Source organism: Hipposideros armiger, unplaced genomic scaffold (assembly GCF_001890085.2).
Source record: "Hipposideros armiger isolate ML-2016 unplaced genomic scaffold, ASM189008v1 scaffold_323, whole genome shotgun sequence".
NCBI classification, from domain to species: domain Eukaryota; kingdom Metazoa; phylum Chordata; class Mammalia; order Chiroptera; family Hipposideridae; genus Hipposideros; species Hipposideros armiger.
The window spans coordinates 686,796-711,811 of record NW_017731673.1 but is presented as its reverse complement, the minus strand read 5'-3'; the positions used below and the strand labels follow the sequence as shown (position 1 = coordinate 711,811).

At 33.4% G+C, this 25,016-nt stretch overlaps 1 protein-coding gene across 1 annotated transcript in view; it reads left to right on the top strand.

Moving 5' to 3' along the window:
- The window catches only part of LOC109392288 (protocadherin-11 X-linked-like), a 101,389-nt gene that overhangs the window by 32,132 nt on the left and 44,241 nt on the right, over nucleotides 1–25,016 (top strand). The window contains 2 exon segments of the mRNA XM_019660640.1: nucleotides 21,842–21,890; nucleotides 21,892–22,425. Coding sequence (XP_019516185.1) covers nucleotides 21,842–21,890; nucleotides 21,892–22,425 — 583 coding nt within the window.

Genomic DNA, 25,016 nt, shown 5'->3' with positions numbered 1-25,016 from the left:
CAGGCTTGCTTTCACAAGAACTTGAGATAGTAGAGCAGAATTTAAAAAAAAGAAAAGAAAAACAAAATGGCAGCACAGTCCCTGTTTACCTAGTGGCAGTTTACCATTAAGATGGCAAAGCCAAATTAAACCAAGGTAACAATTTTATTAAAACACTCAGTTCAGGGGCTGGCTGAGTGGCTCAGTTCGTTAAGAGCTTGCTCAAGAGTTTGAGCTCTGAGCAACAGGATCACCGGTTTGATTCCCGGCCCGAGCTGAGCTACTGCTGAGCTGCCAACAGGTGGCAGGATTAAAAAAAACAACAACATTCAGTTCAAAACAATATTCTGTACACCTTTTAAGGGGTGAAGGAGAAAGAATAGGTGACTAAGAGAATGTGCTATTTGAATGTACATGACACATAGTAACTATTAATGACTTGTTTTTCCAAATTAAAGGTAAAAACAAAACAAAACTCATTGCTCTAAAATTTTGCTGACTGCCTTCTCCTTAGTTGTTATGTTTTAACAAGTCTCTTAAGCACTTACATTTATCCTTCCTTTTATGCTTTCTCAGATATTCCCCATGTAATGTTAACCTGTGAAAGTTTCTTAGAGAAAATTAGTTGTGAAATGCCCCAAAGCAGATGACGATCCTGATGACCAGAGAGGAAGTGAACATATTATGGCTAGAGAGTGGGTGTTGGCTTGCTGAAGTGGGGAAGTCATGGGTTATAATTTAATGGGAAAGACATATGTCGGAAGCAACTAATTAAGGACCTTGAGGACTTAGGCCTCAGTGTTTAGTTTCTATATATTTTAATAAGCAACACATGTAGGTTTTCTGTTGTTTTGGTTTGGTTATTGTATATAACGTTTTACAAAATAATTAATGTTTATTTTCCAACATCAAAAAAGTAAAAGTGGTGCCAGATGGGTACTGGACTTAGCAGGGGGATCACTTCATAGACTGTGTAGATTCCTGACCACTGCACTATATACCAGAAGCTGAAGTAGAATAATATCGAATGTCAACTATAATGATATATATATATATATATATATATATATATATATATATATATATAGTCACAGGATGCAAAGTTCAGAAAACAACAAAAAAGTAAAAGTAGTCCATAAAAATTAAATTATATTATGGATACATAATATATTTGGAAATGTTTTGTTTAAAAAACTTTTCTTCTAAATAATAAAAAAAAAAGAGGTGGAGAATATGTCCTTAGGTCATATCTGACTCACTTTAACAGTTCCCTTTGAAAATTAGCAGCTGTAATTAGTGGAAAATGTTGAAGGTGCAATGTTGTAGTTGTCAGCTCTAGCAGGTTTTAATTATCTTTTTTTAAAATGATCAACTTTACAGAAGTTGAAGTTTTATCATTTTCAATACAAAATCACGATGACATATTTTAGTTGGAAATACCATTATATTTGAAAAATCACTTGATTTTGTGAGATGTGTTTGCGTCAATATTTTCAACACAAGGCTTTAAGATGTATTACAATTATCCAATTAAAATACCCCCCACTTTCTCTAACTCAAACTTGTTCTTTAATTAAAATCATCCAGTGAGTCAATGTACGTTTCCTATTTCATCAAAGGAATAAATTGGTCAGTTTAAACATTTCAAAACTAATCATAATGCCTAAAGATAAATGTCATTGTAATATATCTTTCTTGAAAATGTTTTCAAGAGTTGTAAAATTTTAAAGGGAAATTATATTACCAAAAAACCCCTGAAAAGGAGAAATTATCATTAAAATGCTCTTTTAAAACAAGGCTTCCCTTTTAAATTATATACAAAATTATTTGTTGCCAAGCTAGAAGCAACCATAAGATTAACACTTACTGAAAAAAAAGCAGGCAATCTTTAAACCTTATAAACATAATTTAAGTCAATTAAAATTAAATTAAATATGCAGTTGACTATAAGACATTTTGACTTTACATAAAGAATTGTGATATAAAATTCTTTAAAACTTTAGCATTGAACATAATTGAGATCCATTATGCAAATGATTACAGATTTATGAATAAAGCTCATTTCAATACTAGAACAAGAAAAGATCTTACAGATGAACCCCAACCTTACTCTTCATAAGGAAATAAGGCACAGAGTGATTAAATGTCTTGTCCTAAAAGTCATATCTATTTAAAGGCAGAGTTGATACCAGAATTCAAGTCTTTTTCCCCCACAGGGTTAGACATTTATTTGTCTTTGTGAGTGCTTTATATATATAATATATAAATAGTAGACAAACCCTTTTGTCTATTTTCTTTAGTTTAATAGTAATGAGAGCTACAATAACAAACAAAATACTTATGGTGGTTCCAGGAACTGTTCTAAGTACTTGACATATGTTAATTCATTTAGTTTTCACAATAACACCCTGAGGTAGATACTATTATTATTTCTATTTTATATTGAGACACAGAGAATTTAAAAAACTTGTATAAAGTTACATAGCTAGTAAGTGGTGGATCCTAGATTCAAAACCAGGCAATCCATCTCCATAGCTCATGCCACAAAATCGTAAATAATTTTTTTAAATTTCATTTTGCCAGGGCAGTTTTTATTTGGATATAATAACATTTTATGACTTTGATTTCATATAGAGTATAATAATTTTTATGAGTTTGATTTTTAAGTAGGGAAGTGAATGATTGTCTCAATTTCCACATCAAATATATTTAGCAATAGCTTTAAATGAATGGTTTTGCTGCATTGTATGTGAACCTCTAAATGAAAGATTTGTCTGAAGTCAATACTACTGGTCATTAAGACGGTTGCAAGAATGGATCTATATGGAGTTCTTCAGTTCATTCTGCTTATGGAGAAATTTTCACTTATTTTTAAAACTAGATCAAACCAAAAATATATTTAAATAATGCCTCTATGGAATGGCTTCTTTTTATGAGCACGGTAGAGTTAAGCTATCAATTTTTTCATACACTTGATAATGACAGTGTAGGCAAAATTGGTTTTACATTTTCTTATGAATATGGCCCACAACACAGAAATAAGTCATTTTTTTTCTAGCTTGTTTTACTCTGTGGACTCAATTGTTAATTTTAAAGTAATATTGGGAAAAATCATACCCTATAAAAGAGCATATTTTGACATTGATATGTTAACATATTGACACATGGGAAAGAAATAAGTATGAGTAAATGAAAAACAATTAGAGCAACATTATATAGTGAATATGGAAAGGGTAAAAAACAATACCTAATGTACAAAATACCCATGTAAATTTAGTTTTATGTATCATGGTATAATAAATTCTGAAGACTATCATGTAAAAATTTACATGAAAATAGAATGTGAGAGCTTCCTCCACATATTACTTCTATGTGTCCCATTTTTTTTCAAATAGAACTGAAAGATAATGAAAATAAATTTTGGAGTAACTGACTCATAAAATAGGAATTTTAAGGAAAACAGGGACTAGGAGCAAGACTGGAAAACTGAAACATCCATTTCTATTTCAGTGGATAATGAATGGCTTTTACTGGGGATTTAATTCACTTTTTCTAAGTTCTATAAACTATGAACCTTTTCTTTATTAAATATTATTTCTTTATTAAAGCATATAAAAACACATAAAAATTTAAAAATCAGCAGTATTTATTAAGACTATCCAGCACTGTGGACAGAGAACTTGGAGGTGAAGGGTTAAGTCTGCACAGAGACATAAATATGAGGAAATTTGTAAACTGAGGCAGCCAATATAATATCAGCGCTCTGTGTTCAGAGAAGGGGGAGAGCAGGGTGGACTCGGGAACAGCAGAGAAGGATTGAGAATGAAATAATAATTAGATATGCTAGAAAACAGTAGCTTCACTGCATGGTTCTACCTTACAAGTGAATGTTTACGTTATCATGTGTTTCTGATATCATAAAGTAAGACAAATTTACGCAGTTGTCTGTTAGGATATTTACACTATACCCTTTAGTTTCCTATCTGAAGTTTTTGAAGAATTGATTATTTCTATCAGGCCTAATATTCTTCATACTATCAGTATGAAGATTATGATGGTGGTAAATCAGGAGAACATGGTGAGTACCTCACACTTCTGTTGACCCTACCCAAGATACTGAAAACTATCAAGTGAGTAGTTGCATTGGTATATTACCTCTTCAGAAATTTAGTGTCTCAGACACAGTACATTTATTTATATAGCATTTCTCATAGGTCTTATTGAGATAATAATGTTTTATGAAAATAATTCTATTTCAAGATACTATTTATGTATATATAACCACTAAACTGCGCTTTTTTTTTTTTTTTTGCTTTTTTCTTTTGTCTCAGAATCTCAAGCAGTGATGAGGGGAAATTTAATAGTTTCTCCTTGAATTAACAAGTTACAAATCTCTGATAAAACTGAAAGCAACAAACAAACAAGGCAAACAAACAAAAACACATAGACACAGACAACAGTTTAGTGGTTACCAGAGGGTAAGGGAGAAGAGGGGGAGGTAGACAAGAGTAAAAGGGGTCAAATATATGATGACAGAAGGAGAACTGGCTCTGGGTAGTAAACACACAACACAATATATAGATGATGTTTTACAGAAATGTACACTTGAAACCTATATAATTTTACTAACCAGTCACCCCAATAATTTTAGTAAAATATAATCACTACCTAATAGTTTCAAGATTTAATATCATAAACAATATTCACTTCTAAATGATTTAGTAATAAATTTTATTGCATCATTTTATCCTTTTTTGTCCCCTGCTTATGAATCAGGTAACCCAACCATCATTTCACTTTCCTGAGTGCATGCATAGCTCAAGATTATTTTCCTCTTGCTCTAGAGCAGCAGTGTCCAATAGAAATTTCTTTAATGGTAAACATGTTCTATAATCAGCACTGTCCAATACTGTCAGCTCTTAATCCCATTTGCTTACAGAACACCTGAAATGTGCCTGGTGCAACTAAGAGCTTACAATTTTCATTTAATTTAATTTGTATTTGTATAGTTACATATGGTGAGGGCTACTATATTGGACTGCACAGCTCCAGATATTACTTATATTACCAAATATGACTACAATGTGCAAAAACAGACTTCCTTTTTTTAGGGCATAATCACCTTTGCTTCTAAACTTTTGTTCTTGTCCTATCTATACTATCAAGTCCTTACACAAAGCAATTTTATTGTGACTAGCACTAGCCTTTATTTTTTTATTTTCCAAGGCTGTCAGTTTATAGGAAGAATTAATGCAGCATGTTGTCACAGTTTCCTAGAGTGAGTGCCAGATACAGCAGGTGTGAAATAGTTCTGGTTGTGATAGCTCATTCTATGATCTCCTTTAAGGACTTGAATATCTTTGAAAAGGAAAAAACATCTTTCAGTATGTCTAGTATTTCTTGGAATAATAAGAAAATTTGAGGACAGTATTATACATTTCTCACCTATATAGAGATTGTAACTTACATAAAATGAGACAATGGCCACTTTTAAAATTTTCATACTCTATTTCAAGCTGAAATCATCACAGTAAGTTGTAATTCTAAAAACCAAAAATATTTTGGGAGGTAATTAAACACAACAATTTAAGCCTCCAGTACCTAATATGAAGAATGATGTCTTTATTTTCTTTCTTTGGCAAACTCTTTCAAAACCAATGTGAAATCTGATTTTCAAAAGACACATTCAAGTATTTTTGCAAGCCTTCATAAATAAGCAAAGTACAAATATATTTTTTTATAAAAAATGTGATAGCTAAATTAATAAAAATTACAATGGCAGCAAATGCCTACATAAAAATATCTTTTTGGTCTTCATAAGCATTAGTGTGGGACACTGTCAGAGTACTACATTTCTGGACTGCCTTAATATGAGAGTAACCCTGACCACATCATGTCCATTTCAACTATTGTTTCACAAATGGCATTTCAATTGGCCTTTTTCATTGAAACTATCTCTTTGTGCATGTGCACACACATACACACAAAAACATACACTCTGAAACATGAAGATTATTATTTTAATCATAAAAATGAAATATCTCATGAATATTCCACAATTATTTGGCTAGTGCTTGCTGGTCCAAAGGACAAAACTGCAACCAACTCTGTGGAGATGGAACTTGCATAGTTGTGGTTTCATTGAGGTTAATGCACTGCTTGGTTTAAAAAAAAAGAAGGTAGCATGAAATTCTTCTTCCAATATGCTAATCTATTACTAGGTACAAGGAAGACTCTCTGTATTTATAGTGAGAAAGCATGGGGTATGGCGAATGAACACTAATGAGGAAAGGACTCACTTTTAATTATTTTATGAACCCGAGTAAGATTCGTGATAATCCAAAGTGGGAAACAGGATAAAAATTTTAAAAAATCAATAACAAGCATCTATAAATATTTGGAAAAAATACAGGATTAGAATTAATTTAAATATTTTGTTTTACCTTTAGTTGGGAAAACTGCTTGCCTAAGAACAGCCTTCATTAATTTGTAATGAAAATACCTGCAGGAAAAGGCTGTGCTCTAAAATATACTCGTCAGAAAAATGCAGGCCTTTTAACGAAACAGAATGCATGAAATAATGAACACTCCAAGTTGTTGTGTAACACACCTATTGTTTCTTGGAGTCTTTGCCAGTCCTTGTAGTAATATGATCTTTAAAAAAAAAAAAGTTTAAAACAAAAGAATTAGAAACTCAAACATCTAATAAACATTCCTTAAACTCTTATTATGTATTTGGCACAGTTCCCATGCACTGCTAAAGTAAATATAAAGGCCTACCAATAAATTTGGGTATATATTTGAAATAATTAATTTGCATTTAGAGTAGAGAACTACACTATACAATATTATTTATCTGTACAATTATTTCCATTTAAAAGTTTTATGGAAGCTTAGTTTTATACCTAAATTTCTATTTTTAAAAAGCTAAATCTTAAGGTATTATGCAGATTTTTACCATAAAACATCCAGTTTCTATTGCCTATGTTGTACACTGTCAAATATGCTATTGGGTTGTTGAAAAAATCATGACGTATTTTTTATGTTTTTTGTTGCAAAAATGCGTCATGACTTTTCCGACAACCTGATAATAATACTGAAATAGGACTCAACAGGCCTTCTCTAAAAGTAAGATTTCTGAAATTTAGCAAGGTGTTTTTGAATGCCTAAAGTAGCGTTTGAATGTTTAGTGTCACAATTATATTTGGAATTAAAATGTTAAGACAAAGTTGAAATAACTCACAGGTTTGAGAGATGTTGCTAAATAAAAAAAAACTTTTTTATGTATAAGAAATAGAAAGGAAAAACAGTAGAAATACTAACATATAATTTGTCTTTGTGTGAGCTATTTGTAAATACCTTTGAATTGTATCTCGTATAGACACAATTCCTTCTTGAAAACCAAGCCGAACCCAGAATATGAATTTATTGTACAAATTAAGAACAGATAAAAAGTTGTGTTTAACTATAAATGCTAATTCAGTTTTTAAAGTCAGAATTCTGTCTAATTAGTTTCCTATCCTAAATTAAATGTATTAAAATGTGGCCTGTATATGTCCTATTTATGCTTCAAATGTTCTGTACATTTATTCACTGATATCATTTTTAACTTGCCATCCAGATTCTTTTGATTTTGAAATGACACAAAATGAAAATCACAGAAATAATATTAAGATGTATGTAAAATAATAAGGATTAAAAAACAAAGAAAGGATTTTTGCTGAACCTTTAGCCTGAGGCACCTGTTGTTAAGCAGTTGATAAACCAAGAAGCAAGATTGGTTTTTAGAAAGTTGCTACATCATTTTTGCTTAGTGGTCTATGATGTGTAGCTACTGATTGTGGATTTATGTTGCCCCAAAGTCATCTTACTAGGAAGAGCTTCTTTTCTTCCTGGTTGAATGAATGCAGTTATTAAGGATGAAAGGCATCTCCCTGTTCCTTGGAACAATAAGTTGATAGATACTATTCATTTTCTCATAACTAATATCTTACCTTGATTCATTTTCAGACTATTAACTGGGATCTTGTTTCCAAGCACCATTTTCAAGATTATGGTGATATATCTCATTTGCTTGTAGCTGTTGATTTTATTACATCATGATTTTGATAAATTAGCAGCTGACACAAATGTGTACTAAGTCATCACCTTTTTTTCCTGGTTAGACCTATACTGTTTTATTCACTCATGAGAACAGGAATTAATAAAAGTAATCACTTATGCTTACATATCTAAAAATCAAAATAAGCTATTCAACAACTTCTCAGTGAAGTCATGAATTTCTACCATTTACTTTCTGAAAACATGATCTTAAAATATAATCATCTAGAGGATTTATAGGATATGAAATTAATGCCTATTTGATATAAAAATTGAATATATAAATTAATGCCCACACATATTCATATCTATCATATAGTTGTTATAAAGATTAAATGAAATAACTGATTTCAAATCACTTAGAGCAATTAAAATGCTGCACAGAATGGAAATTATCCTTTTACTTTGGGGAATCTAAGATTTTATTTATTATGATAATGTTATACTTATGGACAAAATACATTAAAATAATTAATAGATACTGAAATAATCATGATTAAATTCACCACAAGGTGATAAAGATGTATGATGATAAGTGAACATTTTGCCATATAGAACATGTTCCTTGCTTGAATAATCTGTAAAACCATTTTACAAATGCTTCCTAAATCATATATCAAAAATCAAGAAAAATTAAAATATAAGAGCAACCTTCATAAATTGCCTTATAAGTGCTGTTTGAGCATTGATTATTAACAGATTTGAAACCCTGTTAGAGAACACTGCGCTAACCATTGTGAAGTGTTAGGATGACTCAACAAAACACACTCATAAACATTTTAGAGAATGAAGCAACATTGATGGATCCACTTTTTAGAGAGATTAGACCCAAATATGAAAATTAGACTCACACAAAAAGAAATCCAATAATTGAATCCTTTGTGGAATAAAATTTAAGAAAAATAACAGTTTTAAAGAATTAAAGTGCCTAATCTTTTTTTTTTGTTGTTCCTTTCTCCATGCTTTTATTTTGCATCTTTTTTTTTCCCCCTAAGTTTTTGGTTTGGAATTTTTCTTTTTAAAATTAGTTTCAGGTATACAAAACAATGGTAATAGTTAGACATTTAGACCTCTCACAAAGTGATAACCCCCCTTCCCCAATCTATTGCCCCTCTGACATAGTATGTATCTATTACAATGCCATTGACTCTATTCCGTATGCTGTACTCCATATCCTGTGACATATATATATATATATATATATATATAATATATATATATATATATATTATATATAAAATTATAGTTGACATACAATATTATTCAGTTTCAGGTGTACAGTGCAGTGGTCAGGCATCTACACTGTCCATGAAGTGGTCTCCATAATAAGACGTGCCCATCTGACACCCTACAAAATCCTCACATTATTGATTATATTCCCCAAACTGTCTTTCATATTCCTGTGACAATATTGTAGTTGCCAATTTGTGCTTTCTAATCATCTACCCTTCTCCCTCATACCCAGCCCCCTCCCATCTAGCAACCATCAGTTTTTCCTCTATATCTCTGAGACTATTTCTGTTTACTTTGCTCATTTATTCAGCTGTTTAGATTAAAGTCTTTCATTTTGACCTTTCAAGTTTAGGAATACATAGGAAATAGTCAAGTCAAGCAGGACAGACAGCCAGTGCACCAACTCCACTTTACTTGTTGTGTTCAGTCCCTTTGAAAGTATCAAGTTTATTAGTTTCTCCAGTTTGTCTTTCTCCACACATGGTTACTTTTCTTGCAATATCCTACATTCCTTCCTATCAACCTTAAGGACTACCTTAACATTTTTCCAGTCTGTGAAAAAAGTTTTGACTGTGCATGAGAACAAGAACATAGAAGTAACTGTATAATATTGGGTTGTCGGAAAAGTCATGATGCATGTTTGCGACAGATGGCACTAGTTCATTTTTGGAAGTACTAGACTCATTCGCATGTATGTCATTGCTATGTCATTTGAGAGCTGACAGTTCTAGCTTCATTCTAAAAAAAAATTGAGCCATTTGGTTGAGTTGGAGATTTTACAAGTTGAAGATGGGAGACCAAATTGTGCATTTTTGCCATATTTCACTGTTTTACTTCCATAAAGGGAAGAACACGTGTCAAGTTTGTAAAAAGTTGCATAAAGTTTATGGTGACAATGCTCTACAAGAATGTCAGTGCCAACGAAGGTTCATGAAATTCTGTACTGGTGATTTTGATCTCAAGGATGCTCCTCGGTCAGGGAGGCCCACCGATGTTGATGACCACAAAATAAAGGCATTGATCAAGTCAAACCCACGTTACATGACACAACAGATTGCTGAAACATTGAACATCCATCATTCAAGTGTTCACTACCACCTGAAGAAGCTGGGATACGTAAGCAAGCTCGATATTTGGGTTCTGCATGAACTCAAAGAAGTGCATTTGATTGCGCATATAAACATCTGCAATATGCTCATTAAACGTGAGGAAAACGATCCTTTTTTGAAGTGACTGATAACTGGTGATGAGAAGTGGATTGTTTACAACAGTGTGGTGTGCAAACAGTTCTGGTCCCAAAGTGATGATTCTCCTCAAATGACATTGAAAGCAGACATTCATCAGAAGAAGGTTATGCTGTCAGTGTGGTGGGATTTTAAAGGTGTCGTGTTTGTGGAGCTCCTACCAAGGAACCAAACAATCAATTCGAATGTGTACTGTCGGCAGTTGGACAGTTTTAATGAATCCATAATCCAGAAATGTCCAGAGCTTGTTAATTGTAAAGGAGTTGTGTTCCATCGCGACAACGCGAGACCACACACAAGTTTGATCACCCATCAAAAACTATTGGAGCTTGGATGGGATGTGTTGCCGCACCCACCATACTTGCCTGATCTTGCGCCCTCAGACTTCCACTTATTTTGCTCTCTTCAAAACTCCTTGCGTGGTATAACGTTCAATTCACATGAGGCTGTAAATCAGAACCTTGTTCAGTTTTTCGCAAATAAAGACAGGACCTTCTATGAACGAGGAATTATGAAGCTCACTGAAAGATGGCAAAAGGTTATCAAACAAAACGGGCAATATATCATTGATTGATCTTTGTTCTTTATATAAATAAGTGATCTTTGAAAAACATAGACAAAATACGTCATGACTTTTCCGACAACCCAATACATCATGGCTGTTTAATGGTGTATTTTAGACTTAATGAGATTCAAATAATTAGAATGGTCGCAGCCAAGTAGAGTTAGGATCATGGAATATACATATATATATATATATATATATATATATATATATATATATATATATATATATATATGTATGTATGTATAGTATTTTATTATATTTTATTAAATTTATTGAGGTGACATTGGTTAACAAAATTACATAGGTTTCAAGTGTACAATTCTATAATAATTCATCTATATATTGCATTGTGAGCTCACCACCCAAATTCAAATCTCCTTCTGTCACCATATATTTGACCCCCTTTACCCTCTTCTACACTCCCCTTTACACTCTGGTAACTACTAAACTAATTTGTGTCTATGAGCTTTTTGCTTGTTTGTCTTGTTCATTTGTTTTATTTTTTTAATTTCATATAATACCTAATTTGTACTATTTTTAAGAATTTGTTTTTGTAGCATATAAGCCATTCACTCATAGAATTAGTTAAGTATGTCACAAATTAAACATGGTACTCTAATGAAGGAAAATGTAACAAGTATGTCAGAGAAATTATGCCTTGGAATTCTTCTGACAAACCATTTTAACATCATGTTTGTGATTTGAACTCTCTAGAATTGTGTATACTAGAGACTTAGTTTCCCTACCTACTTACATGTTTAGAACTGAATTGATCAGAGACTATAAAATAAACTTGCATTTTTGCTTTTATCTCTTAAAATTTGAAAATTGTTTCTGTTTTTGTTTTCTCTAAGTGTTATGATTCTGTCCCTCTAACTATGACTGTTGCCTACCAAACCACTATGTATTTCGTACAAAAAATATCACTTAAACAGGAACGGCACTACTGACACTTGTAGAAAATTTTAATTCTCTGTATCTGCTTTCATCGTGCTTCCCCTATCAATTTCCAAACTAACCTCAGGGTGTAGTAGGTGTGGGATATGGAAGAACACTAAGGAAATTTCAAGTTATCCTATCATTTGTTCATGAGAGAGAGAAAATTATAGCCAAGTGAAGTTATTTGTGTAGGAATATTTTCCCTGACTATCTGAAATAAATTCATTATACTTCCATAAAACTAAGTAGTGACTATATTCATATTTAGTAGCTAATTGGTCATTCAAAGAAATAAACTCAGCATTTTAAAGGAAAACCATTTTAATTTTAGAGATAACAATACATTTTCAAGTGAGAAATACAAAGTTTGGAATCAGAATCTGAAGATTGAAGTTATTTCATCATGCTTGTTTACATCCTGATAGAGGCAGAGTTGAGTTTGTTATATATTAGTTCAACACTGAATTAAAGACATTTTCAAATATTTATATTATCTAATAAAAACTCTGTGAGGACAAGGATTTTTGTCTGTTTTGTTCACTGATGTATTTTCAGTGCCTAGGACAGTGTCTGGCATGTGAAAATTGCTTAATAAATATTTGCTGAATAAATGACTAAACCATCATGAAACTAATTACTAACTTGAGGGTAAATATACCTTCCAGGTTTACAATATGTATATTCACATCAGTTTTAGAAATAACACTTTTTTTTCCTGGTTTTTAAAACCTGCAAAAAGAACTGCAAGTGATAAAACACAGTTAAAATGTTTTATTTGATGATGTTTTTAAAGGTAGAGTAAAACTGATTTAGAATGGATTGGGAGAGGGGACTACTTGGAATTAGGTCACTTTCTTAATTCCCCTTCTTGTGTAGAGATATTGCAACATGCATTCAGTGTTTTTTAAAATGGTCTGTAGTATTCTTCTGCCAGTTGTAATAATGTGTAATACCTAAGGGTAAGATAAGAATAGAGTGGTAGTTTTAATTCCAATTGTCAGTGTCCCATTTTTATTTTTGCTTATGTTTGCATGGTATTTATAAACTCACACATATAGAGACTCATTTTTTTTAGATGTCCTGTATTCACCTGGTATAGTACACATGTATGTTATGCATAGTAACTCATAGTAAGTATAAATGGGGTATTTTATTCTAACATTCATAAAGGAGTATAAGGCCAACAATTCACAAGAGAATGAATCTTGAGAGGGTTTCTATATTATGTAATCCCAATGCTCATCATTGAGCAAATGGTGCTAAAAATACCACAGGCAATCGTCTTTTTGTGTTGTTTACTAGGATAGAGTATGTCTTCTGCATTAGCATTGTGCACTATTATACTTAAAATATTTTATAAATGGCACAAACCACTCAACACAGAAAAGACATTGAACCCATTATATAAGCCTTTAAAATTTAGTGATAAATTATAGTATAAGATGTTTCAAGTTTATCTAGTTCATTTCATGGCTCTCCTCATGACCTAAACTATCTCAATTGTAACAAATACATTTATTCTACTACCAATTGAAGATAAAGTTTCATTTTCTCCACTTTTGTATTCTCTGACCTATCCATATGCACATTTTTTAAAAATGCAGATGCAATATTATACAGTGGTAAAATTATTGAACATAATACATTGGCACAATCAAAATATAGCTATAGCAAGTTTTATCATTTCATGAGTCTCCTCGTTTTAGAACCATTGCCAAAATTTTGTTAATGTTATTAATTATTGATAAATACTGAATTTCCATAATTAGACCCCTATGTGTATTGATAGTTTTCTGCAATGGATTTTTAAATCACCATGTGTCACCTGATCTTTTAAAAATTCTGAATGCATTGATAGCTGTATTACTCCCTCTTTAATGATAAAAATATAACATCTCATAGGGTTTAGTGCAGTGTGATAAAAACTTTCATTTGTGTTTACATAACATTACATAGACTAACATCTAGAAGCACATTAAATACCACTTGACATGAGATAAAATATATGTAATATACCAAATTGAGACTATATCAAACTGAGAATACAGGAAAGTGAAGAAAAATTTTGCAAAATATAAGGAATAAATATTTCTTATTTAATTTTATCAGAAGAACTGAAATAATTTAGTAGATTTCAGACAGTGAAAAATAATAAGCAAGGGGGAAAAGACAACCAGAGAGATTGTGTGTTTATGGGCTCACTGTTTCGACTCAGTCAAGTGTTTTCAATTGCCTTTCTTATTTGTTTTGCCAGGGGTACACTGTCAGTTTTTTGGGGTTTTTTTTTGCAACTTTAAATTTCCTAGTAGCCATCTTTTGAACTTAAATTTAGCAGGATGACATTGGCTAATAAAATTATATAGGTTTCAATTGTAAAATTTTATAATACGTCATCTATCTATTGCACTGTGTGTTCACCACCCAGAATCAGTTCTCCTTCCATCACCATACTGGGGGCGCCAAAAAAAAGTATTCACATGACTTGTGTTCATCTTTTGTTATCAATGTATATTGAGTATTAGAATCTTAATACTGTTTTTCCTGTCTTAAAGTGTATACATTATTTTGGCGCCCTCTGTATATTTCACCTCCTTTACTGTCTTCTGCCTCTCCCTATGCCCTTACCCTCTGGTAATCACTAAACTGTTTCTGTTGGCCATTTGTGTGTCTTCTTGGGAGACGTGTCTGTTCAGGTCCTCTGCCCTTTTTTTTTTTTTTTTTAATTGGGGAATTGGGAGAAGGGGAACAGACAACTTGCTGTCCTTTTCTTCTTCAGTCTAGTTGTGGAGGACGTTGCTTCACTGGCCCAAGTTGGCACCATCATTGCGCTCTTCCCGGNCAGTCTAGTTGTGGAGGACGTTGCTTCACTGGCCCAAGTTGGCACCATCATTGCGCTCTTCCCGGGCGAGGCAGATCAGTCGCCAGCTTCTGGACGGCTGCTCACTGTGGCTGATGGCTGCTCACGCTGGCTGCTGGCTACACACAGTAGCCCATGGCAACCCACTGCCACAGGGGATGCAGCCTACGCTGTCGCTGGCAACTCACGGCAGCCCAGCTCCAGGTTGAGCTGTTGTTCAGCATGTTAGCTCTGGAGGGCAGTGTCACTGGCCCTCATATGTGGGATCCGAACCGGGGCCTTCTGGCATCCCAAGCCAGCTCTTAACCAACGCGCCACTCGGCTGGACCCTCTGCCCATTTTTTAATTGGATTGTTTGTTTTCTTATTGAGTTGTATGAGTTCTATATATATTCTGGATATGAGCCCCTTATCAGAGGTGTTGTTTGCAAATATCTTCTCCCATTTGGTGAATTGCCTCTTTGTTTTGTTGAGGCTTCTTTTGCTGTGTAGAAGCTTTTTCATTTGATACAGTCCCATTCATTTACTTTTGCTTTTACTCCCCTTGCCTTTGAGGTCAAATTCATAAAACCCTCTTTGAACCCAAGGTCCATAAGTTTAGTACCTGTGCTTTCTTTCATGAGATTTATTGTTTCAGGCCTTATGTTTAGGTCTTTGATTCATTTTGAGTTAATTTTGGTATATGGTGACAGGTAGTAGTCTAGTTTCATTGCTTTGCATGTGGCTTTCCAATGTTCCCAGGATCATTTTTTGTAAAGGCTTTCTTTTCTCTATTGTATGTTTTTGGCTCTTTTGTTGAAAATTATCTGCCCATATATATGTGGGTTTATTTCTGGGTGTTCAGTTCTATTCCATTGGCCTGTGTGTCTGTTTTTCTGCCAATACAATGTTGTTTTAATTATTGTTGCTTTGCGGTAACAATTGAAGTCAGGGAGTGTGATACTTCCAGCGTTGTTCTTTTCTCTTAGGATTGCTTTAGTTAATTGAGGTCTTTTGTGATTCTATGCAAATCTGATGATCTTTTTGTTGTTGTATTTATTTAAAAAATGCAACTGAGATTTTGATGGGGATTGCATTAAATCTGTGTATTGCATTGGATAATATGGCCATTTTAACTATGTTGATTCTTCGACTCCATGAACATGCAATACCTTTCCATTTCTTTGTGTCTTCTTCAATCTCTTTTAATAATGTCTTGTAGTTTTCAGTGTACAGGTTCTTCACATCCTTTGTTAACTTTATTCCTATGTATTTTGTTATTTTTGTTACAATTGCAAAATTTTTTTTTTATCTTTCCGAAAAATTTTATTGCTGGTATTTAGGAATGCCATTGATTTTTGTACATTGATTTTGTATCCTGCAACTTGACTGTATTTGTTTATTGTTTCTAATCATTTTTTGGTGGAGTCTTTAGGGTTTTCTATATAAAGGATCATGTGATTTGCAAAAAGTCACAATTTGACTTTTTTTATTCCCAATTTGGATGCCTTTTATTTCTTTCTCTTGCCAGATTGCTCTGGCTAGGACTTCCAATACTATGTGGAATACTGGTGAGATGGAGCATACTTGTCTTGTTCCTGATCTTAGAGGAAAAGCGTTCAGTTTTTCACCATTAAGTATGACATTAGCTGAGGGTTTGTCATATATGGCCTTTATTATATAGAAGCACTTTCCTTGTACACCCATTATTATTAAGTGTTTTAATCATAAATGGATGTTGTATCTTCTCAAATGCTTTTTCTGCATCTATTGATATAATCATATGATCTTTATCCTTTATTTGGTTTATGTGGTATATCAATTGATTAATTTGTATATGTTGAACCATCTTTGTACCCCTAGGATGTACCCCATTTGATTGTGATGTATAATCTTTTTAATGTGTTGTTGTATTTGATTTGTTAGTATTTTGTTTAGGACTCCTGTATTTGTATTCATCAGAGATATTGGTCTGGAGTTTTCTTTTTTTGTGTGTTATCCTTACTACGTTTGGTATCAGGGTAATAATGTTGGCCTCATAAAATGAGTTAGGAAGTGTTGCCTCATTTTCAATGGTTTGGAAGAGTTTCAGAAGATAGGTATTAAATATAAATAGCCTTTGAATGTTCTATAGAATTCACTAGTTAAGCCATCTGGTCCTAGACTTTTGCTTTTGGGAAAGTTTTGGATGACTGATTCAATTTTCTTATTGCTGATTGGTCTATTTAGAGTTTCCAGCTCTTTGTGATTCAATCTAGAAAGGTTATATATTTCTAATAACTTGCCCATTTCTTCTAGGTAATTAAATTTGGTACCATATGTTCTTTCATAGTATTCTTGTATGACCCTTTGTATTTCTGTGGTATCTGTCATAACTTCTCCCCTTTCATTTCCGATTTTGTATATTTGTGTTTTCGCTCATTTTTTCTTTAGTGGGTCTAGCCAGGGGTTTGCCAATTTTATTAATATTTTCAAATAATCAGCTCTTTGGTGCATTAATTTTTTTCTACTGCCTTTTTGTTCTCTCTTTCATTTAATTCTGCTCTAATTTCTATTATTCCTTTTTTTTCTGCTGACTTTGTGATTCATTTGTTCTTCTTTTTCTATTTTTTTAAGATGTAATGTTAGGTTGTTTATTTGGGATTTTTCTTGTTTCTTGACATAGGCTAGTAATTATATGAATTTCCCTCTTAATACGGTTTTCACAGCATCCCAACAATTTTGATATGTTATATCTTCATTCTCATCTGTTTCTATGTATCTTTTGATCTCTCATTTTGTTTCTTCTTTGACCCAGATGTCCTTTACTAGCATGCTGTTTAATCTCCATATTTTTGGTTTTTTTCCTGCTTTTCTTTTTCAGCTGATCACCAATTTCAAAGCATTGATGTTGGAGAATATGCTTAGTATGATTTCAGCCTTCTTAAATATGTTGAGTCTAGTTTTGTGTCCCAACATATAGCCTATCGTTTAGAATGTTCCAAGTGCACTAGAGAAGAGTGTATAATCCTGAGTTCTGGGAAGAAAAGCTCTTCAAATGTTCGACTGTGTCCATTTGGCCTAATGTGTCATTTAAGGCAGATATTTCTATTTTGATTTTCTGTTTTGATGATCTATCCATAGCTGTCAATGGCATATTTAGGTCCCCTACTATAATTGTGTTTTTATCAGTCTCTGCCTTTAGATCTGTTAGTAGTTGCTTTATATATTTTAATGCTCCCTGGTTGGGAGCATATATATTGATAAACATTATGTCTTTTTGTGTTATTGTCTACTTTAGTCATTATGAAATGTCCATGTTTGTCTCTTCTTACATTTTTTAATCCTGAAGTCTGCTTCATCAGACATAAGTATGACTACATTCACTTTTCCCTAGATGCCTTTTGCTTGGAGTATCTTTTTCTAACCTCACTTTGAGTCTATATTTGTTTTTGCAGCTGAAAGATGTCTTTTGGGGGCATAGATGGTTGGGTTTTTTAATTTAATCAAACTGTTACCCTGTGACTTTTTATTGGTGAGTTCAGTCCATTTACATTTAGGGTGATTATTGATAATATGAGGCTTTCTTACAGCCATTTTATCTTTTGTTTTCTGATAGCTTGGTGTCTCCATTGTTTCTTTGCCTTTGTATTTTGTCTGTTATTTTAGTTTGTTGGTATTCTGTGATTTTTTTTCCCTCTGTTTCCTGTTTTTTTTTTTCACATTATGTGTTTAGTTCTGGATTTTTTTGCATAGTTACCACTAAGTTTATGTAAAATAAAGTTTCATATATACAGTAGTCCTTTTTCTTCTGCATGCATCTTATCTTCATTTCCCTTTGCAAATTCAGACATTCACCTACTTCCCTTTTATGTTGTTTGTTGTCACAAATTATCCCTATTTATAATGTGATTTCATTTCTGAGTTACAGTATCCATTGTGTTCTTCTCTCTCTCTCTCTCTCTCTCTCTCTCTCTCTCTCTCTCTCTCTCTTTAATGTTTTTAATTGTATAGTGCCCTATTCTGAATAAGGGATGCAATTTCCTGCATCTGTCTATCTGTTAGTCATCTAACTCATAGTTTTGTTTACTTTTGCCTTTTCGTTTCAGGTAGAATAACCCCTTTCAGTATTTCTTGTAATGCAGGCCTTCCTTGTGGTAGAAAATTCTCTCAGCTTCTGTGTGTCTGGAAAAGTCTTATTCTTTTTTAATACCTAAGGGATAACTTTGCTGGATATATTATTCTTGGCTGGTAATTTCTCTCTTCTCATAGTTTCAATATTTGATTCCACTCCCTCTTAGCTTGTAGAGTTTTTGCTGAAAAATCTGATGGTAATCTAGTGGGCTTTCCTTTATAAGTTGCTGTCTCCTTTTCCCTGGCTGCCTTGAGAATTCTTTCTTTGTCATTAATTTTTGTCAGTTTATCATAATGTGCCTTGTAGAAGGCTGTTTTGCATTGAGATAATTGGGTGTTCTGTTTGTTTCTGGGATTCGAGGATCCTTTTCTTAACATAGGTTTCGGAAGTTCATATTAACTATTTGTTTGAATAGACTCTGTGTGCCCTTCTCCCTCTATTCTGTTTCTGGTATATCCATTATTCTTATATTGCTCTTTCTGATGAAGTCAGATAATTCTTGTAGAGTTCTTTCATTTCTTTTAATTCTCAAGTCTCTATCTTCTTCTATCGGCATCATTTCCAGAATTCTGTCTTCAATATCTCTAATTCTTTCCTCTATGTAGTCATCTTTATTTCTTAAGCTTAATGATTCATTCTTTGTCTCTTTTATTGAACTCTTCAGCTCCAGAATTTGTTAGATTCTTTCTAAAGTATCAAACTCATTGATAAAGTGTTTATTTTGTTTACTGAGTTTATTTCTGAGTTCATTAAACTGCCTGAGTTTTCTTGCATCTCGTTGATTTTTTTCATTACTGCAGTCTTGAATTCTCTGTCATTTAAGTCATACATTTCCATATCTTTAAGTTTATTTTCTGGAGATTTTTCATGTTCTTTCTGAGCTGCCATGTTACCTTGCTTGTTCATGGTATTCGATAGATCTTTCTATGCCTAGACATATGGCAGTGAACTCTGCAAGAGGTTGATAAGAAGAAGTCTTTCTTTTGTTTTCCAGTAGGTGGCACTTGAGTGTTTTATTTTTTCTTGCAGTGCTCAGGCTTCTCAGATCCTTGCTGCGCAATGGAAATGCCTTACATTCCCTGGGGAGGTAGATGTGTCCTCTGTGACCAAGTCTCCTCTGTCTTAGGTTACCACCCCCATGGGAGAATGTGGTGGATAACGGGGTTCTCAGCCCCTGAAATCCCAAGTGCTGCCCCTGTGGCCAGATGCAGTGTTGTGCTGCCTAAGGTATCCCAGGTACCCCCGCTGGGACCTGCCGGGAAGGGTGTGGGCAGGATAGGCTGAAAGAAGCAGCTGGTGTGTTTGTAGCTTTGTTCTCCTTCCAGTAATGGCAACTGCCAGACGACAGCTGCCTCACCTCTGTATCTCCACCCTTGTCACTGGATTAACCAAAGTGTGCATCTGCCACTCAGCAACGGCTGTAGATATTCTGCTCTTTAACCCGACACTCACTGCTAAAGTTTTTTCTGGGGATAGCTGCTAGCTCTGGGAAGATGCATGGAAGTGAGATCTGCGAGGGTGGGGGGAGGTGGCCAGGCTCTGTGGCTTTGTTTTCTTCCTTGCTGTGAGGGCTGCTAGACCACAGCTGTCACACTTTTGTATTCAGTCTCTGCCTTTCTCCCTTCCCTCCTCCCGTTTCTGCCCCGATTTGCCCACCTTCAGATGTTTTGATGCACAGATCTGTCACATGTTTGTCTGTTGTGTAGGGCATCCTTTGTTGAATTCTAGGTGTTCCACTTGTAACTTTAATGGCAGAGATCAAGGGGACCCCTCACACTGCCATGGTTCTGATGTCACTCTGTCAACCTTTCTTATTTTTAAACCCTAGTCAAGCTGTTCCTTGTAGTTGGGTAATTCCTGTTTTACTTTGTAGATGTGAAAACCCATTTTCATATGGGCAACGTTCCGCCATCTGTAAACATAAATTCTCAGAGTTGGGATGTCTTGTCATCCAGTTCTCTCTTTAATGTTTGGATATTGTCTACCAAATCTTAAATATGTAGAGCTAAACTGGTGCTAGAGCTTCCATATCAGTACTTCCAAAGAATATGGAACTCACTCTCTCCTGAAAACCATTTTTTCCCCTCAGAATGCTTTAATAGGCACTCGTTTGGGTTCATTTGAAAGTTGCCTCCCCTTGTTTTATCCCTATTGTTTTTCCTCTCATCCAAAGAAAGAAAACTTGAATACCGTTTTCACGTGATACTTCTTTCCATGTTTAGGCATTTGTCGTATCAGTCCCTCTCCTGACAAAGGACTTATTTTTTAATCCAAACTTCCTGAGTCTCTCATATGTCATGATTCTTTGTGTCCTCTTATTTAGATGGGTTTTACATTTTGATACCCAGAACTGAACATACAGAATAGTGTATGAAACATTTATTACTAATAAAAGAATTGTACTTGAAATCCATACTATGACAAAGAATAATGATTATATTTTTGTGATTGGTAACATATCCCTTTACTTTTCCATAACCATTGAATTAAATATTTTTAATGATTTTATTAACTTTAACTATCTTCATATGTTATAATATTATCTTTTATATATTTTATCTATGGTGAACACTTTTATAAATTCTGGGTCTCTTAAATACTATAGGTATCTTGTTTCATTTAACTTTCATCTTAATGTAAAAATGCATAATATTTAATTCAAAATAAATCTGTGAGTTTATTTTACAGTGTTGATTCTGCTGATATTTTCATTTAATGATCAATTTAAAACTGAGAAATTAGTTAACATATATTTAATTGTTGGCTTTACTAATGTCTTCTTCTTCCTCTTCCTCTCTCTCTCTTCTTCTTCTTTTTTCTCTTTGTCAGTACTCTGCGGGTTGATACAAAGAACTGTTACAAGTGTACCTGGTATGGACTTGTTGTCCGGGACGTATATATTTGCGGTCCTGTTAGCATGCGTCGTGTTTCAGTCTGGCGCCCAGGAGAAGAACTACACTGTTCGGGAAGAAATGCCAGAAAACGTCCTGATAGGCGACTTGGTGAAAGACCTCAACTTGTCGCTGATTCCAGACAAGTCCTTAACATCTCCTATGCAGTTCAAGCTAGTGTACAAGACTGGGGATGTGCCACTGATCCGAATTGAAGAGGATACTGGTGAGATCTTTACTACTGGAGCACGCATTGATCGTGAGAAATTATGTGCAGGTATCTTGCTGGACGACCGTTGCTTTTACGAAGTGGAGGTTGCTGTTTTGCCAGATGAAATATTTAGACTGGTTAAGATACGTTTTCTGATAGAAGACATAAATGATAATGCACCATTATTCCCAGCAACGGTTATCAACATATCAATTCCAGAGAACTCGGCTATAAACTCTCGATATGCTCTTCCAGCGGCCATTGATCCGGACATAGGAATAAACGGAGTTCAAAACTACCAACTAATTAAGGTGCGTTTTAAAAACACTTTGATAGAGATAGTTCATTTTTTAAAGACAAATAAAGGATCTTAGTGTACTTCAAATTTTGGGTAAGTCACCACCCTAATTTTTCAGTTTAAGCAAAGCATAGTGGAGAAAACTCATCAATGTGATTTTTGTAATTGCATTGGGTTTATGAATCTGAATGTTCATTTTATGTATATTCATTTTCAAGCAGTGGTTTGTGTGTCACTTAACAATCTATTATAGGGTGCAGACAAAGGACTCAACTCTGCTACTTACAACTCAATAACCAATCCAATATCTTACTTTTAATCTGTCTTGTCATGACTCTGCCACAATCTTGACCTAAACAAGTAAATCTAAATGTTAAATCAACAAATCAGACTCTCAGTTTTTCCCAGTGATTATTTTAGATAGAAAGCTTTATTTTGCCATTAGAAAAGATGCCAACAAATGTATTTGAGAGGCGAATAGAACATTTTTTATTACTAGCATTTTCACACATATATAGAATAATGATAAATATTTTGCATGATGGTTTTCAAATCAAGGTAAGATCTTGAAGAATCTCGAGTCATCAAAATGAGAGTATATTTAGCCAATGTGCTGTTAATGCTAAATATTTTCAATTTGTTCCAATTCTTTGAAAACACAGAACATTCATTTTCAGTAAAGGGTAAGTAATCCTTTTAGTCAAAAAGTTTCAGTTAATCTGAAGAAACCTATTTTGACTTGATTTGGGCCTTGGAATGGGGAAGGCAGATGCAAGAATAAAGGAAACATTGGTATCCTTCAAAATATGTGCAGTTACTGAGTTTATCCCTTGAAAGGGTGATTCTTTTGAATTACCTAAATGATATACAGAGTAGTAGAAAACCCAGATTTTGGTGTGTGAAGTAGTACAAGCACTTGAATGATCTTGGAAAATGTGTAAAAGAACAAATGTGTAGATTTAATATAGATATGGTCAAGGGATTTTCAAAGTTTTATAAACATTCTCTGACAATTTGTTACCATGTTTGGATTAATATAATGACCAATGTTAAAAAATATTTAAAGAACACATAAATAAGATATTGTGATGTATATCATCTGAAGGTTTTGGCATTGAGGATGTATAATATTGGCAAATTGCTCAGCTGATACCAATATGTTGTGAAGATATATTTGTTTATGAATACATTTAGGAATTGAAGGCTATAGATCTTTTTAGTGAATTTGAGTGAAATGCAGACTTTTGTGTGAGTATAAGAAGTAAAAACAGAAAGAGAAGTGATAGATTATTTATAAACGAGCAATTTTAGGTAAGATCCATGCAATGGCATCTACTTATTTCATGAAATGGAAAAATACGTAGGAGTCAGAAAGATATAGATCACAATTTTGTGTTTACCACAGACTAGACATGCCACTTCCACTTTATTTTGACCTTTCGTTGTTTCTTTCATAATATGAGGATGATGATATAAATGTCAGAGGGCCAGAATTGGAAAAAATATGCACTAAGTAGAGAAAAGAGATACACCTGAATTGAAGATTTTTAGAGATGCTTTAAAACATTTCGCTGTTTATAGAAATGTGATAATTATCAGTTTAAATACTAAGTTGTGTAGCACAGTGGAATGATCTTTAAAGCAATACTGTCCAATAGAACGTTCTGCAATGACTACATTTCTATAATCTGATATCCAATATGGTAGCTACTGGCCACATGTGGCTATTGAGTACTTGAAATGTGGTTAGTGAAACTGAATTTTAAGTTGTATTTAATCTTAATTTTAATAAACACCTGTGGCCAGTGGCTACCATATTGGACAGCACAGCTTAAACAAAGAAAAACAGTCTAATTGGAAAATAAAAGTTAACAAGTAAAAATCAAAGACTTACCAAATTAAAATCACGTATTACTATAATAATAGGATTTCTTCACCCAACCATCCTGACAAATGTGTTGTTTTGAAAGGCAGTGCTCTACTCAAAGAATAATTTTGTCATGTCTCCCTCAGGGCAGCTTAATGAGTTTCCAAAATTTTTTATTTGCCTTGAAAGCTGATTAACACATTCAAATAAAACAAATAAAACTACTGGCATAATTTTAGCTTTGTTAAAATCTGTTTTCATTTGAATTCCTTTGAGAGAATGTCAGGAAATGGGAAAAAGGTAGGCTCACTAGAACTTCTTAGCTGAATCTTAGAAATAGGCATGTGATAAGTCCAAAGCGAACTATATGATGTACTTAAAATACTGGGGCAACTGTATGGCCCCATGTACAAACACTGTCCTGACTGCTTGTTAAAAATACTAAGTATGGAATATGAGCATAGCCCCAGGCATGCAGAGGGCCACGACATGGGTGACATTATCTGAGCACACTTTGACTTACAAAAAGGTCCTTCCTGTCAGGAAAGTAATATGTATGCTGAGGGGATAGGTGGGTGAAATAAAAAGAAAGAGAAGAAACACGTTTTGATTCATCCATAAACTTTAATAAATGTTACCATTTGAAAGTAAGTGGGCCTTACGATAATTTATTTTAAAAGACCCTCTGTCCTGCAGAATAAGATGATAATTTAATTAATATTAATTCGTTCTATTAT